A 16,004-nucleotide genomic window follows, 5' to 3' on the forward strand; every position below is an offset into this window, starting at 1 on the left:
CAAATAATATCACAGGAACTGACTTTTTATACCATGAGAATTATTAGAATGCAGGGAGCCTGGATTATAATTCAAAATGACCATGGCAGATTAGAATGTTGTATTTTTTTCAAAGGGACAAAATTCAGTAGGGACATGTACAACAGTATACCTTTCAGGACAAAAAAAAAAAAAAAAAGACAAAAAAAAACACACACAAACAAACAGAAAAAAGGGAATGAATCTAGGGTGTCAGCATTGCCCATAGTCAGCTCTGCTCACTGATTAGTCACTGTCCCCTGGACTATGATTGGATCCAGCTTTCATATTTAGATAATATGGAGAAATAAGTAAAGGCTTAAAGAGGAGCAAGAGGGCTAAGATTACAAAAAACAACTCCTCCAAGGAAAATCTGAGAGAAGAGGAAATTCTATAAGACTCTTTAAGATTGAAAAGGCCCAAGTTTTGCTTGCTTACCATTTCCAATTACACGAAGTGTTTTCCTGAGGAGATTCTCTGAAAAACTAACAAGGGAAATGGAGTTATGTACTAGTTCGGTTGTTCAAATGGAATAATCTCTTGACTTCAAGGTTGATTAAAGTCTAGGATAATTATCAAGCGATGCTATGGGTTCTACATCCCTGGAGAATTCTGTAAATAAACGTAACATAAAGCCCGAGGGTTGGGGCAAACTCAGATGAGCCCTGCAAAGACCTTGCTGGGTCTTCTTCTAAGGATAATGTTTCACTCCACAGTAAGAGTTTTGAAACATAGCTTGATACTGAGTTACAGTTTTTCTGGGTTTTCTATAAGAAATGGCAACTTTAATTTTGCTTCATTTAAAAATTCACTGTATTGCCCTAGCTGGTTTGGTCCAATGGATAGAGTGTCAGCCTATGGACTGAAGGGTCCCAGGTTTGATTCTGGTCAAGGGCACATGCCAGGGTTCTGGGGTCGGTCCCCAGTGTGGGTCATGCAGGAGGCAGCCAACCAATGATTCCTTCTCATCATTGATGTTTCTATCTCTCTCTCCCTCTCCCTTCCTCTCTGATATCAATAAAAATTAAACATATATATATTAACAAAAATTCACTCTATTAATGTATAGCATTGTTAACTATAATTAGCAATACTGCATTGTATACTTGAATTTGCTAAGGGGTATATCTTAAGTGTTCACACACAAAAAAGAAAAAATAATAACTATGTGAGGTGATGGATATATTAATTTGCTTGATTGTGGTGATTATCTCACAATGTATATGCATATCAAAACATAAAGTTGTACACTCTAAATACAATTTGTATTTGTAAGTTATACCTCTAGAGCTTGGGAAAAAAAATCACTGTAATGATTCTTTTCATTGGATTTGTTTCATAATAAATGATTGCATACTGCTTTGGTGACTATATGTAACTGCGCTTAATGTTCTTAATTTAGTTTCTGCACTTTATAATTATTACAAAATAATTATAATGTATTCTGTTATTTTTCTCTTTAATATTAGAACATTATCATTGGGATGAAATTTTTATGTTTAAATCATTGTATTAATGACTATTTGGCCTTCTTTGCTATTTCAGTCCACCAACTCACCATTTCACCATCCAGGGCCAGTTAGCATGAACTGAAATAAAAATGTCATCTTTGTGAATGATTTCTCTTCTTTTGGAAAGTCAAAATGGAAAAAAAAAAATCCTTGTTTGCTTTTCCCATGGTAGTCTCTGTGTTTGGTTTCTCCATCTTATATATGGCTCCCTTTTATTGTCATATTTTTCAGAGCAAAACTTGCTTCCTGTTGTGACGCTGTGCAAAACTTCATTGTTTCTCAAAATAACACTCCAGTCGGGACTAACATGAGTTACGACGCGGAAAGTAAAAACACAATCCTAATTAGAAAGAACATTTTTAATATGTTTCCAGTGGTGAGTAAAGATTTGTTGTGGTTTATTTGTGTCATCGTTCCAGGTGAATTTTCTCTCACTTCAAGTTATAATTTATGATAATGGAGGAGTTAATGAATTAAAATACCGTACTCTGTTGTATAAGATATGAATAGTAGTCCACTTTAAAAGGCAATTTTAAATGCATGCTGGCTCTGCAGGGGATGGAATTTATATCTTAAAAGATAAACGTTCCCACTTCTTGAGTCTTCATGACTCATCCTCGAATGAGATGAGGTACTTGGGCTCTCTGCATGGCAATTGCTGGGGCTTGAGAAGATGACCATTTCTCACCTGGAACAGGATTCTTCCAATTATCAGTTTGGGTGACTGAGTCAACTCCTTTACAAAGAACTGTAGGTTTATGCGGTTAACCTTTGGGAAGTAAATATGTAAGAATTATTAGTCAGTAGACATAACCCCCATAAATGGATTTTTGCCTTGTGTGTTAACTGCTGGATCCCAAGCTCCTAGAACATATGCACGCATCATATATTTGTTAAATTAACTGGTGAGTAATGATACAGTATCATTACAAGAAGAAATCAGTCCCTTAATATAAATCCAAAGTTGGGGGAAATTTTTGTCAGGAAGGACAGCCCATTGCTTAAAAACATACACTTTCCAGAATCTTTTGTAATTGATTTTATTAAAAGCAATTAGGGCAAGTCAATATGATCTAAATGGGATCACTTAATATGTGCAATTTACCAACTGCAGACTACTAGAGCCTTACAATTATTTTTTTGAACCTTTGACTTCTTACAGCTAATTTATTGTTTGTCATGTAAGTTGCCCCAATTTTAAAAAAAATTATTGCAATTCAAAAAAATAATTTTCTGGGAATAAATGAAAATAAACAGAAAACAGTAGAAAAAATATTACACATTTTCTGGAAGAAAAGGAGGGCAAAAAATAACTCATAAAACATTCTACAATGCCCTCAGGAAGCATTGAAATACCAATAATTGGAAAGATAATAACTACAGTATATTTATATTCCTTATCTTGGAAGGCTGTGGAGAGTTCTCCAAGGAGCAATCCTCTCACTTATGCAACTTTTGCTAGTGTTTGTTTGTTTTGTTGTTGTTGTTTTTTGCTTGAGACTGACCAGAACAGAGGAATGGGAGGTATTTCTTACTTCTAATTGGCACCTTAAAAAACACACACACAAAAAAAAAAACTGACAGAGGCTGGATAATTCAGTATGCAATTAGCAACATTCACTTGTCAAATTTATAACTGACTTTTTAAAATTGGGAGGAGAAATTTCTGAAGTCAATTCAGTAACAATTGCAAAGCTAGGTAACGGGGTTTTTGTTGTTGTTTAAACATCCAGGTTCCATGGCTATGGCTCCTGGGGGAGCTGACCTCGCTCCCACCTTGCTTCCTGCCTGTCTTCCCTGCTCAGTTCTGCTCTGCTGCACTCAGCTCGGAACTGCTGGGCAATGCAGAGACCTTAGTAGTTGCTTGTGATTAAATGTGGTGAGGTTGCTTTCTCCAAACACTTTGCTAAGTAACAGAGTGAGCGACGTGCAGACACCGGAGTTGGGCAAATTTGCATTTTCTTGGGAGGTGTAAGTTAGGGAATGTTGATGTTTGTAATTTATTTAAACTCTTCCTGAACTCTGGGGTACCAAAGCATATGGATGTTTTCCCCCAGTTGACCAAAAAGCCAGAGAAAAACATATGTTATTTTGACTGCTTAATTGGAGGTATGTTTCCCTCAGTGATCTCTTCTATTGTGGCATAAAGAGCATATTTGCATTCTACTCTGTCTATAAAATTCAGAATTTATTGTGATACCGGTTAGTAAACACAGTCTTAAGATATTTTGAGCTAGAAGTTTAGTGACTTAAAATTCCCTGAGATATTTGGGAACCATTCATTGAAGAGCCAGGAAATCTGCTAGGCATTGGGGATATAAAGAGAAAAAAGGCATGCATGTAAGTGTTTTAGGCATTGAATGTGAGGAGCTGTGTAATGTGTATGGGTTAAGAGCATGCACTCTGACACAGATTGCCTGGGTTTGAATCCCAGCTCTGCCACTTTCTAGCTTTAACTCATGCCTCCAGCTTCCCATCAGTAAAATGCTCGTACTGCTGGGTGGATTAAACGCCTTAACAAGTGATGCACTTGGTTGCCTTGCATAATAAGCACCTTATGATTTTTAATTTTTAAAGACAAACCTAGAAGTGCTGGAATAGAGTTCTCTTTGCTTGTGAGGCATCTCCCAGGTGCACTGGCAGGAACAGGTGGCCGTCACAGTGATTCAGGGTCTGCCGTGCTGCCCAGACCACACTGGCCCCGGGGTGTGGCTAGTAGTGCTGGGAAACTGGCTTTGGGGAGGGGGTGCCCTGACTTGTAGCATGCGCTGATTTTACTAGCAGTGATGTAAACACCCCCACCGCGGCCGATTTTAACTTACCGGTGGTTTAACAACCCCCCTCACAAAACTCCTGAATATTTACCAGTTGGCTCTCACAAGCTCCTCACGAGTGGGCTTCAGCTCAATGCGGGGGGCTGCACCAGGGGGGGACACTGGGCCAGCAAGCACTTATTTAAAAGTCGCTGCACACATTGCACTGTGCTAGGCCTGCAGTGCAAGCCGAGGAACAACGAAATGTAATAAACACCCTCTCTGCCTTGAGGACTCACACTCAAATTCTAAAGAAAAGAAGTAAGTGAATCAAGACCTCGTCACTGTAGAATATGACCTGGCACCCTTGCTGCTGGTCAGGGTCACACCCTTCCTTCAGGGAAAGTGACCAGCAAAGTGTAGTGTTGAAATGAAAGGTTATGCTTCAGACTGGGAGCATTTGGTGAAAGTGGGAGTCTTTTGAGGTAGGCAAGGTGGGTCCCTGGAAAAATTTTAAAAGACTCAGGCCTGGGAAATTAATTTGAAATATGTGAGTACAGAGTGAGTAGGCCTTCCTGAAATGCTGTGGCTGGTCACTTGTGGAGCTGGCAGGCATAAATCTCCTATCGTCGCTGAGCCTGAAGGCCTAACTATTTAAGAAGCAGAGGAAATGTTGCTAAATTAGCTATTAATTCTATTTCCCAGAATAAAGGATTTTACACTACTTTCCAACTGCTTTTTTCTCTGTTTTTTTTTTTTGTTTTTTTTTTTTGCTGAAAATGTTCCTGTTGGTAAGGCACAATGTGGGATTTTGCTATTCTCATTTTATTTAATTATGTGATGTATGCCCTAACTGGTTTGGCTCAGTGGATAGAGCGTCGGCCTGCGGACTTAAGGGTCCCAGGTTCGATTCCAGTCAGGGGCATGTACCTTGGTTTCGGGCACATACCCAGTAGGGAGTGTGCAGGAGGCAGCTGATGATGTTTCTCTCTCATCGATGTTTCTAACTCTCTATCCCTCTCCCTTCCTCTCTGTAAAAAATCAATAAAATATATTTAATTATGTGATGTAAACTGCATTATATTTTTATATACAAATATGTAGTGTATTATTACATTACAATGTATGTGATATGCTGTATATTTCTCTGCAGAAAAATAATAGGTTTAGGTGGTTTTTTTATTATGAGTCTTAAGTTGATCAACATGTTCTGTTAGTACTACTTCTCTTTTTCTTGTTCTTCTTTACTTAGTCTGCATAAAAATTAAGCTACTTGAATTAAGCTGATAATGTTTATGGTTCTAAAAGTAAAGTTGTTTCATGGTAGTTTTCTCTTTTTTTTGCTAGTCGCAGCCTTTTGTGGAGCGCCCTTACAATCAGTGTGCAGTGGTTGGAAATGGGGGGATTCTGAATAAGTCTCTCTGCGGAGCTGAAATAGATAAATCTGACTTCGTTTTTAGGTAAGACCTGTTCAGCTGGGTTTTTTGATCCTAAGATAAGTTGGATATTTTACAGGATTTGTATAAAGATAATCTGTAAATTTTGAGCTGTGTTAAGTCTACAAATTATTATTATTAATTATTATTATACTAGAGGCCCAATGCACGAAGATTCGTGCAAGAATGGGCCTTCCTTCCCTGGCTGCTGGCACTGCTTTCGCTCAGGCCCGGAGCCGCCTTTCTGCCTTTGCTCGGGCTGGAGCCACCTTTCCGCCTTCCCACGGGGCCCAGAGGCCTGGAACGGCTGGGGCTGTGTGGAACACCTGCGTCCCACCCCGCCCCCGGCCGCTCTGCGCCTGCATATGCAAATTAACCTGCCATCTTTGTTTGGGTTAATTTGCATACTCACTCCTGATTGGCTGGTGGGTGTCATGAAGGTATGGTCAATTTGCATCTTCCTCTTTTATTAGTGTAGATTTCTTTTGAGAAGTTTTTTCTTTAAAAATGTTTGTTTGTTAACCCTCCCCTCAGGATATTTTTTTTTCCCCATTGATTTTTAGAGAGGGTAAAAGGGAAGGAGAGAGAGAGAGAGAGAGAGAGAGAGAGAGAGAGAGAGAGACATTAATGTGAGAGACACACATCGGTTGGTTGCCTCCCACACACACCCCGACCTGGACCAGGGATCAAACCTGCAACCCAGGTACATGGCCTTGACCAGGAAGCAAATCTGTGACCCTTTGGTCTGGGGGTAGACACTAACCACTGAGAATAACCAGTCAGGGCTCAGACTACAAATTATTTTGATAGGCTTTCCTAAAGTGTTAAATGGATCATTAGTTCTTCTGAACGTGGATACTAGAAGGATACAAATGCTCTGTGATCATTTACTTTTCAGAAGCTCTGGGTAAAATCCTGGTGAAAGAGGGTCCGCACTGCAGGACTTGTCAGAGCCTTCAGTGTATTAAGGATTTCATGGCTCCTTGAGAGGACTCCATGGAGCAGCATTTCCCAGGTTCACCTGACCTTGAAAACCATTTTGTGCTTTTTTTTAAAAAGAGCATTTCAAGGAAGTTTTGTTCCCAGATAATACTTGAGAAAATGGGCACTGTTCATACAGCCATGCAACATTATTGTTTATTTAGTTTTCTGACTTGAAATTTAAAAAATTTGTGCAGTTTCTTAATTATGCTCTTTTAAAATCTTTATATCTTAGTACCAGCTAGCTTGCAAAAATAGAAACAAAAGTGGTCTCCAAGTGTGCCTGTATTCATAAACCATGTTACAGGATATCTCTGTTTCAGAATATGAAGGAGAGGTTATTCATTCCTTTCTGTTGAAATGCACCTTTTTTCAGTTGAAATGCACCTTTTAAAAATATACACATATCTTTATTGATTTTTAGAAAGAAAGGAAGGGAGAGTGGAGAGAGAAAGAGAAACACCGATGTGAGAGCGAAACATCGATTGGTTGCCTCCTGCACACCCCATACTGGGGATCGAGCCCACAACCCAGGCATGTGCCCTGACCAGGAATCGAACCAGTGATCTTTTGGTGCATGGGAATATGCCCTGGCCTTGAATAACAGTTTGGTGAAGGCCAAGGGAGGGAGAGGTGGGGGTGGGCAGAGGTGGGCAAAGGGTGGGGAAAAGGGTGACACCTACAATTATGGAAACATTAAAAATTTTAATAAAATAAATAAATAAATAGAAATAAAATCATTGCATTGTACACTTAAAAAACAGTAAATTGGTCATCTGGTTTCCTGTTTCAGAAACACTAATTTTAACATCAGAGGAGATCCTTTGATCCTTATCAATTCAATGCTGCCCCTTTTTAGCAAAAAAAAAAAAAGTGATCCATAGTTCCTACCTCACTTTAATCTCATTTAAAATTTTTATGCTGAAGGTCATGATAGATAAACAGACCCAGCAGTTCAACAGTTAATGGGTGTGTTCCTGATAATGAATGTTAAAATAGCCAATATCTGAATGATTTAGCCATTTGGTTAAAGTACTCAGTACTAAAAAAGCCATCATGAAGATAAATAATTCTTGTAAAAGACTTTTTATAAACTTAAAATTCCCAAACCATCTGTGGTATCATGCCTAAACATCCATTTGACTTTATGCAAATATAGGAAATACTAGTCTAGTTTTTAAGTTTCTAAAATCTCAAGTTACTTAATTTATAACTTTAAAATAAATGCATGTATTTCTAGAGTCTATATTTGCTGATGCCAGGTGTCTTTCTGCATATAGAGTTCCCTTTGAAGTTTGCCTTTCAAAGCAAAAGGCAAAATAAGCGATAGACTTGATTGGTGTCATTAAAATGTATTTAATTTTTAAGTCTGCACTTATTTTGGATGTACATTTTTATAAAACAATCTGGAAAGTGCTTATTATTACTTTGTTTTCATTTTAAAAGATTGGGAGCTACACGTTAAGAATGTAAGGAACAAAGATAGGGGATGAGTGGATTTCCTGTACTGCTATATATATATATATATACAACACCCAGTATTTCCTCTAGAAATCTCCTTTGATACTATTGTATGTGAAAATTACCTTTTATTCTTCAACAGAATATGAGATTGTCCTAGAAAGTAGATTTGTTACAGGAAGCCCCACTAATGAGGTCATTTCTGATCTATTATCTATGATTAGTATTATTCCAAAGTGCTATATTTAATTATTTTCAGATAAATCTTTTTATCAAGGTAGGAAGTGCTTGTTTCATTTGTTTGTATGTTTAATAGAGCATGTAATAGAATTTTCAACTTCATTCATTCCTCAGAAGACTTAAAACTTTCAGTAGCCTTCCTTAAGGAAATACCCAGAGATGCTCCCTTTGTATGTATAGTTTTAAAGAATTGGTCTACTTGAAATTCTGTAAACGATACTTAGGGAGTCATAACTAACTTTCCCTTTTTTTGTGTGACAGGAATAGAATTACTCAAAATTACAATTTTTAATTTGTTTTTCAATTTAAAAAAATTAGTACTCAGCAGAGTACTAAACATCATTATAAGAACATTAGGATTTTATTTATTAACAGCATAATTTGGTGGGAAAACTATCCAGATGGGAATAAGGAGATTTTAATTTTTTTAATGTAATCTTTGTTGTGGCAGATTCTATAACCTTCACCACAATGCCTCAATGTTTTAAAATCTGTAAATTGGTGATTATACCACTGTGGGAATATAATCAATATAAATAATAATTTTAATCAGAAGAGTGTGAACTCTTCAAAAGCTAGGCAAGGTTTAATTGTCATTTCTAGCATTGTTCCTTATAAAGGTCTTAATCAATGTTGAAGTCATTTATCAAATTTGTATATTATATGCAATGTTGAATCAACTAAGAGTTCAGTACTTATTAAATAGTTTTCAATGCACATTGGATGAATTCTGAGGAACTCTTAACATCAGTGTTTTTCTAAAAAAAAAAAGTGGTAATGGGCAGGGGAGGTGGAGGATGGTGTACCACGGATAAATGGTGATAGACGGAGACTTGACTTGGGGTGGTGAACACACACACAAAAATGTACGGATGATGTGTTGTGGAATTGTGCACCTGAAACCTGTGTAATTTTATGAACCAGTGTTACCCCAATAAATTAAAAAAAAGACATATCACATATGTATGAATGTATTTGTGTGTATGTATTTTATTTTTTCAAGTTGTATTTTGAAAATAATTTCTTCAAAATTTCAGATGTAACCTTCCCCCAACAACAGGAAATGTTAGTAAAGATGTTGGCAGTAAAACCAACCTTGTGACCATAAATCCCAGTATCATAAGTCTAAGGTAAGTATCTCCAACTTACACAACAGTTCAAGAACATTTGTTCATTGTTTAGCACGTTTCTTAATCTGAGCACAAATCTTTTTTTTAATATATTTTATTGATTTTTTATAGAGAGGAAGGGAGAGAGGATAGAGAGTTAGAAACATCGATGAGAGAGAAACATCAACCAGCTGCCTCCTGCACACCTCCTACTGGGGATGTGCCCACAACCAAGGTACATGCCCTTGACTGGAATTGAACCTGGGACCCTTGAGTCTGCAGGCTGACGCTCTATCCACAGGGCCAAACCGGTTAGGGCTGAGCACCGAACTTACTGCTGAGACTGACTTGCAATACAGCTGGCATGGCTTTTGGGGGAAATATATACATTTGTAATTTTTGAATTTCTATCCAGGTTGTGGCTCATAAGAAGTCGTGACCAGTTGTACTTCTAATGTCATAAGCTGAATGTTGCTCATCAAATGAAAACTTTCTGTTTCTTTATCATTTTTTATAGTAGTGAAGTTACTTTTTTCAGTTTTCTTTCATAATTTTAGTGTTACTCTTTTATCTTGGTAAAACCTATTCTATTTAGAAACTTGAGATAGCAAGCCTTAGGAGGACCTGGTTCAATTTTATTTTCACTTTGGATAGTATAATTCTAAAGAATTATTCCCATGATTCATTTTCCACATGTAATTACCATGAAATGTTGGTTGGTTAATAAAAATTCTATATAGTAGTTTTGCTGTATTATTTAAACCAAAAGTGACTAATAATAATTATTACTAGAATACACCCCTCAAATAGTTCTGGTATCTGTTAAGAGAATATAAAATATTAGAGGCCCAGTGCACGAAATTCATGCATGGAGGAGCGGGGCCTGTGCCCTCTCGCAGTCTGGAATCCCTTACTCCTTACTGCTTGCCTGCTCGCTGCTCCTTACCGCTCAGCTCGCTGCTCCTTAGCGCTGCTGCAGAGGCGGGAGGGGCTCCCGCCACCACTGCTGCATTCGCCAGCCATGAGCCTGGCTTCTGGCTGAGCAGTGCTCCCCCTGTGGGAGCTCACTGACCACAAGGGGGGCAGCTTCTACGTTGAGCATCTGCCCCCTGGTGGTCAATTCACATCATAACGGCTGGTCATTCCAGTTGTTCCGCCATAACGGTGGCTTAGGCTTTTATTATATAGATTGTATCTGAACGGGTTAAAGAGAATGAAACAGAGCAGAGGAAACTTATTGTGCTTAGCAGACACCTTGCGAAAGCTTGCAGCCTGAACACTGAATAACCTAGATAACCACTAAACATCTGGCAATGGGAGGAATGAAGGACCGGACCCTTTGAACTGTTTGCAGCCAGCAGAACTGTTTGCAGCCAGCAGAAGTTAATAAAAACTTGCCTCTCCCTTCAGTCTCTGCTGATTCCTTTTTCGGACTCAGCCCACCTGCACCCAGGTGCCTGAAATAAAAGTTCTTTTGATACATTATGGCCTCATGTCACGGGTGCATGACCCCAGGCCACTCCAAACCTTTCAGTATCTTCCTCCCAAAAGCTTACTTTCAAAATACACAAAATTGTGTAATTATTTAAATTGAACATGTAAAGCTATCACAATTACAGTGGAGAAAATTTAAAAAATGTGTGTATGTATATTGTTTTTAGGTTTTCTAAAGGAAACTTTTCTTTTATAATCACATGTTCAAAAGATACACAAATCACAAGAGTACAGCTTGCTGAATTTTTTAAATGTATAGATATTTTAAGAAAGTCCTATGTTTGAGAAAACATTTCATCATTATAGATGTGGAAAGTGTTTCAGCATCAAAAAGCAACCTTAGATTACTGAGATAAGAAGATCAGAGAATATAAGAAATGTGTGTCCAGTTAAGGGTATGGCCCAGTAAGAAAGTAGAAATTAAATCCTAGAAATACCAAGAAAAGAAATTAAGGCCTAGCTTTTTATATTTACAAGATACTTACTATGAGTTTTTTTCCGAGTCTATGGTTTGTCTTTTTATATACAGTGATATGCATGGTTCCATTTTTTTTGGCTAGAGGTAACTTTAGCTTGTGTTACCAAAACAACTACTTTGATGATGATGATTAATATTATTATTATTACTATCATTATTAAATCTGGCAGATATGGGGACTTAAAGGAAAATAAAGCAGTATTTCTAGAGGACCTTGAAGCCTATGGAGATGCATTTCTTCTACTGCCAGCATTTTCCTTCAGGGCCAACACCTTTGCCTCTTTTAAAGTGTACAGCACACTGGAAGAATCTAAGGCAAGACAAAAGGTTATATACTTCCATCCCAAGTACCTGAGGAATCTTGCCCTCTTCTGGAGAACTAAAGGCGTGATAGAGTACCGCCTGTCCTCTGGCTTGATGATCGCAAGTGTGGCCATTGAGCTGTGTGAGAACGTGAGACTGTATGGATTTTGGCCCTTCTCTAAAACTGTGCAGGACACGCCTGTCAGCCATCACTACTATGACAACAGCTTACCTAAACGTGGTTTCCATGATATGCCCAAGGAATACAGACAAATTCTGCAACTTCACATGAAAGGAATCCTCAAATTACAATTTAGCAAATGTGAAATAGCCTAACCAAAGTGACTTAACCCTTTGCACTCGCTTGCTTTTTTCTCGATTCCTTTATTCTAGTGCTCACCGTGTCGGGTCACACTCGACATCCGAGTGCAAAAGGTTAAAATGGGGATAGTTTTCATGTAATGCTATAGGTGAGTAACAATATTTGCGAACACAAAAAGCTGGTGGTTGTAGGGTATAATAGGAGGAGCCCCATACTTAGTTTGAGCAAAGCTCCCCATAAATTGTGCAACCTCAGCAACTCATTCAGTTGTTCTGGTCTTCAGTTTCCCTGACTGGACAATGGGGACCAGGATATCTAATTCATATTAGGAAAATGAGAAAATCTATGAAAACTCTTGGCAAACTATTTGCCTGAGTTAGGTACTCAAAGTCTGTTTCCTTTTGATAGTTCCATTTCCACCCTCACCAGACGGATAATAAAAGGTGTGCTGTTTGGAAACCCTTTCTGGAGAGAACACCCGAACTACCAGCACTCACTGAGGTGGTTTCTCTGGCTGGCCTCTCATCAAAACTGTCCTTCTCACCTTTCCTCCTGTCTTAAAGAGTGCATTTAAGAAAATTCTGTACTAAAACAAGAAACCCCTGGCTATTCAGGAATGAAATCCTTCTCTTTGTATGCTAATGTGCCTGCTTCTGATTACATGCACTGTGTCACTCGCTGGGATGACTAGTATTGGTTGGAAATTTTAGGCCAATTCTTTTTCTCCTTTATCTACATTTTAAAATCACTTTTCAGTTTGACTTCTTCTTCACTCTTAAGTCTTTTCCTCTCTCACTGACAGGATCTACTTCAAGGATATGAATGGTTACAATGTCCAGTTTTTCTTACTTGTTGACTTATCCGTGCCCTCGCTTATTTAATTAATTTTTTTAAAAAATCATTGAGTAGCTACTTCAATGCCAACCCTGTAACAAGCGCGGTGAGCGGGATACAGAGGTCCTGCAGGAGGAAGCGGACACGCATGTCATCTCTGTGATCTGGTGTGATAAATGTTACTGCAATAGCTATGAATAAAGAATTGTGAGGAACAGAGGCAGGAATAATTAAATCTACTTCGTAGAATCTATTTCAGAGAAGAGGTGATTTCTGAATTAAACCTAGATGAGTAAGGTTTTAGAAAATGAAGATAATTCTGGGTAGAGGGAATAGGATAGGGGAAAAAGCTGCCCCCTTGATTCTGATTCATCAAAACTAGCACATTTGAAGGTAGGTCGTGTTCTTTGCTCAAAAAAACTGCCCCATGAGGGTAGGATACAAACTGTGGTGGAACTGGCTTGGGCCCACATCTGTGAAATGGGAATGATACCAGCCTGACAGATTTTACAGGAAAGCTGTCATGATTGAAACATGAAAACTTAATTCTCATAAGGAAAGGTGTGTGCTCACATGAGAAATAAGACTAATCACTTAAACATCAGTCTAAAATGAAGCTTGCGTAGATATGGAATATTAGCATTTTTACACCATTCCCTCAGATTATGATGATACCTGGAGGTTGCAGGGCTGGGTGAAAAAGGTGAAAGGATTAAGAAGAAAAAGAAAAAAGAAAAAAATATATATATCCCTGTATCTACTGAACAAGTTATTTAACTTAAATAATTATGTCACAGGATAGTGAGAAGCTAAGAAAATTCTAGGGCAGAAGGGATAGGGAAACTCCAATAAGAAAATTAAACAAGACCAAACAATTTAGAAAGCCTTCAGCCAAGTTGTAGCAAAACCTTATCTTGAGAACAAATGGCTAATACCTCTCCTCTCTAACCAAATAATTCAGTAACGAAGGGGGAGTGTTAATGCCCCTTTTCCTTAACCAGGGAATACTTCGTGTAAATCACCCTGGAACTGCTAAGGCAGGAGGAGGGAAGGGGGAGAAAGAAGGGAGAAATTTATCTGGCCCACTAAACAAAGAAGTCAGCTGTTTGGAAAGGAGAAAAGAGGAGGGAGTTTTCATCTCACTGTTTAAACAGAGCAGCCAACAGTCTTGGGGCTTGCTAAAGATAAAATCACCAGATGCTTCTCATAAATTCTGGGAAAGCCATAGCAAAGGAAAAGGGAGATGTTAAGAGTTCATCTGTACCAAGATATCCAGCAGAGGAATTTTAAAACCTGTAGACAGAAAAATATAAAAAGCCAAACCTCTGCCAGGCTCACTTCTCAGACTAGCTGGGAAGTCCCTCTGTGCTTCGTAAGCCAAATATATAGATTTGCTTGCCTTGCTTCTTTAATAAATTTACTTGCTTTACTTCTTTAATAAATTGGTTTTGCTACAACGGAATCGTCCCAGGTCACTCATTTGAATTCCTTCCTCCAAGACTGACAAAAAACGGAGGAGACAGCCCTCTCCCTTCAACTCGTGCGGCTGCCCAACACCTTTGCTGGTGCCTATGACAATTATGTGCATGCTTTCCTGCTTGGCTCCCTACCATCTCCAGGTGAGCAGAAACAGGAGTGGAATAGACTGGGCAGCATGTTGAGTTAATTACAATTCTAATACTAAATTTTTACCTTAGCCAGACTATGGTTTTACTAAATGTTGGCTTATAAGAACACTCTGCTGTAAATTGCTTATTTTGATAAAGTACATCTTTAATTTTATTGTGATGCTAGTCTCAGTTCACATTTCCATTTGTTCTTCCTAGCAGATGATACCCATTATGGCCATAAATTAATTAAAAGTTCATATGTAAGTATTTTCCAAAAGAAACCTTTCCTTTTAGTTACATAAAGTCTAATTCATTTATCTTCCTTTTTGTGGTGATGAATAAGTGGCTGATTTTTACTGATTCTAATGCATTTAATTAGCTTTTAAAAATATGCTAGCAACATTGGTAATGTCTCCATCCTATTACTAGCAATGGATTGTTAAAAATAGATCAGAGCATTCTGATACTTTAAAGTTAGTGAAGTGTTTTCTGATGAGTAAGGACTTAAACTTTTCTCTTTGATGGTATTGGAAATAGATAATTGATGAGTGAAAGTAATAGAATATACTGAAATAAATCATTAAATATACAATAGGGAGACTTTATTAGTTATTTTAACACAAATTACATATGATTAGGACATTTAGAGCTTGATTAAATTTTTCCCATATAACTTCCTATTTTAACTTTGGAAATTTCTCCTAGAATATCAAAACAATATATTTAATGACACTGATCAGGATTTCAGAAATATTCAAAATGGTATGAGACTAAAGAGCAATGTCCTAATGAAACCCATGTCTGAGTAAAAGTTCAGCAGAAAACAAATGTTTAAGCTGTGGAGAAAATTGTAGACCCACCCACATGAGCACAACTGAAGGTGATTTCTTGTTTAACACTGATCTTAACATTTGTATTATCGTCCTAACGGCATGTTGAAATTATACAACAATCCCAGCTAGATTCACATTAGCCAAAAGTCTTTGGTTAAAAAAAAAAGTGTATCTTTTGTCTCTGTTTCCCAAGTGGGTCTGTAGCAGTTGTGAAATCTCAACACCTTGTAGTTATCCGCCATGAGTTGAAACTCTCCTTCACCTTGTTGTAGTTAGTGGGTTGTGGGGAAATAAACAGAGTGGGTGGCCTCATTCACATCGTAGCATTTCCTCCCCGGCAGAGGATGGCCTTCCACGTGTTCACTGTGATGTGCCAATAATGTCCTTTTCCTAAACAGAATTTTTAAATTTTTTCTAAAATAAAGTAGAACATGAATTTTTATAATGTAACATATCAGCTTATGAGAACGGTAAATCATAAGTCACAGTTCTTTTTGTTCTGGAATGGTGAGTTATTACAAGTTTTTTTTTTTTCACCAAGATCAAAACAAAAAGAAAAGCCTTGCACTCCATCTTGTAGATTTACAGATGAATCACTACCAGGTGAGACAGTGACACTCT

The 16,004-nt window shown here is 37.8% G+C and overlaps 1 protein-coding gene across 1 annotated transcript in view; it reads left to right on the forward strand.

Annotated features, from left to right (window-relative positions):
* The window catches only part of ST8SIA6 (ST8 alpha-N-acetyl-neuraminide alpha-2,8-sialyltransferase 6), a 144,263-nt gene extending 132,143 nt beyond the window's left edge, over window positions 1–12,120 (forward strand). The window contains exons 5-8 of the mRNA XM_054722717.1: window positions 1,761–1,905; window positions 5,630–5,742; window positions 9,438–9,530; window positions 11,652–12,120. Coding sequence (XP_054578692.1) covers window positions 1,761–1,905; window positions 5,630–5,742; window positions 9,438–9,530; window positions 11,652–12,120 — 820 coding nt within the window. The remainder of the gene's footprint in view (window positions 1–1,760; window positions 1,906–5,629; window positions 5,743–9,437; window positions 9,531–11,651) is intronic.
* Window positions 12,121–16,004: the final 3,884 nt, after the last annotated feature.

Source organism: Eptesicus fuscus, chromosome 2, assembly GCF_027574615.1.
Source record: "Eptesicus fuscus isolate TK198812 chromosome 2, DD_ASM_mEF_20220401, whole genome shotgun sequence".
In the NCBI taxonomy this organism is placed as follows: Eukaryota; Metazoa; Chordata; class Mammalia; order Chiroptera; family Vespertilionidae; genus Eptesicus; species Eptesicus fuscus.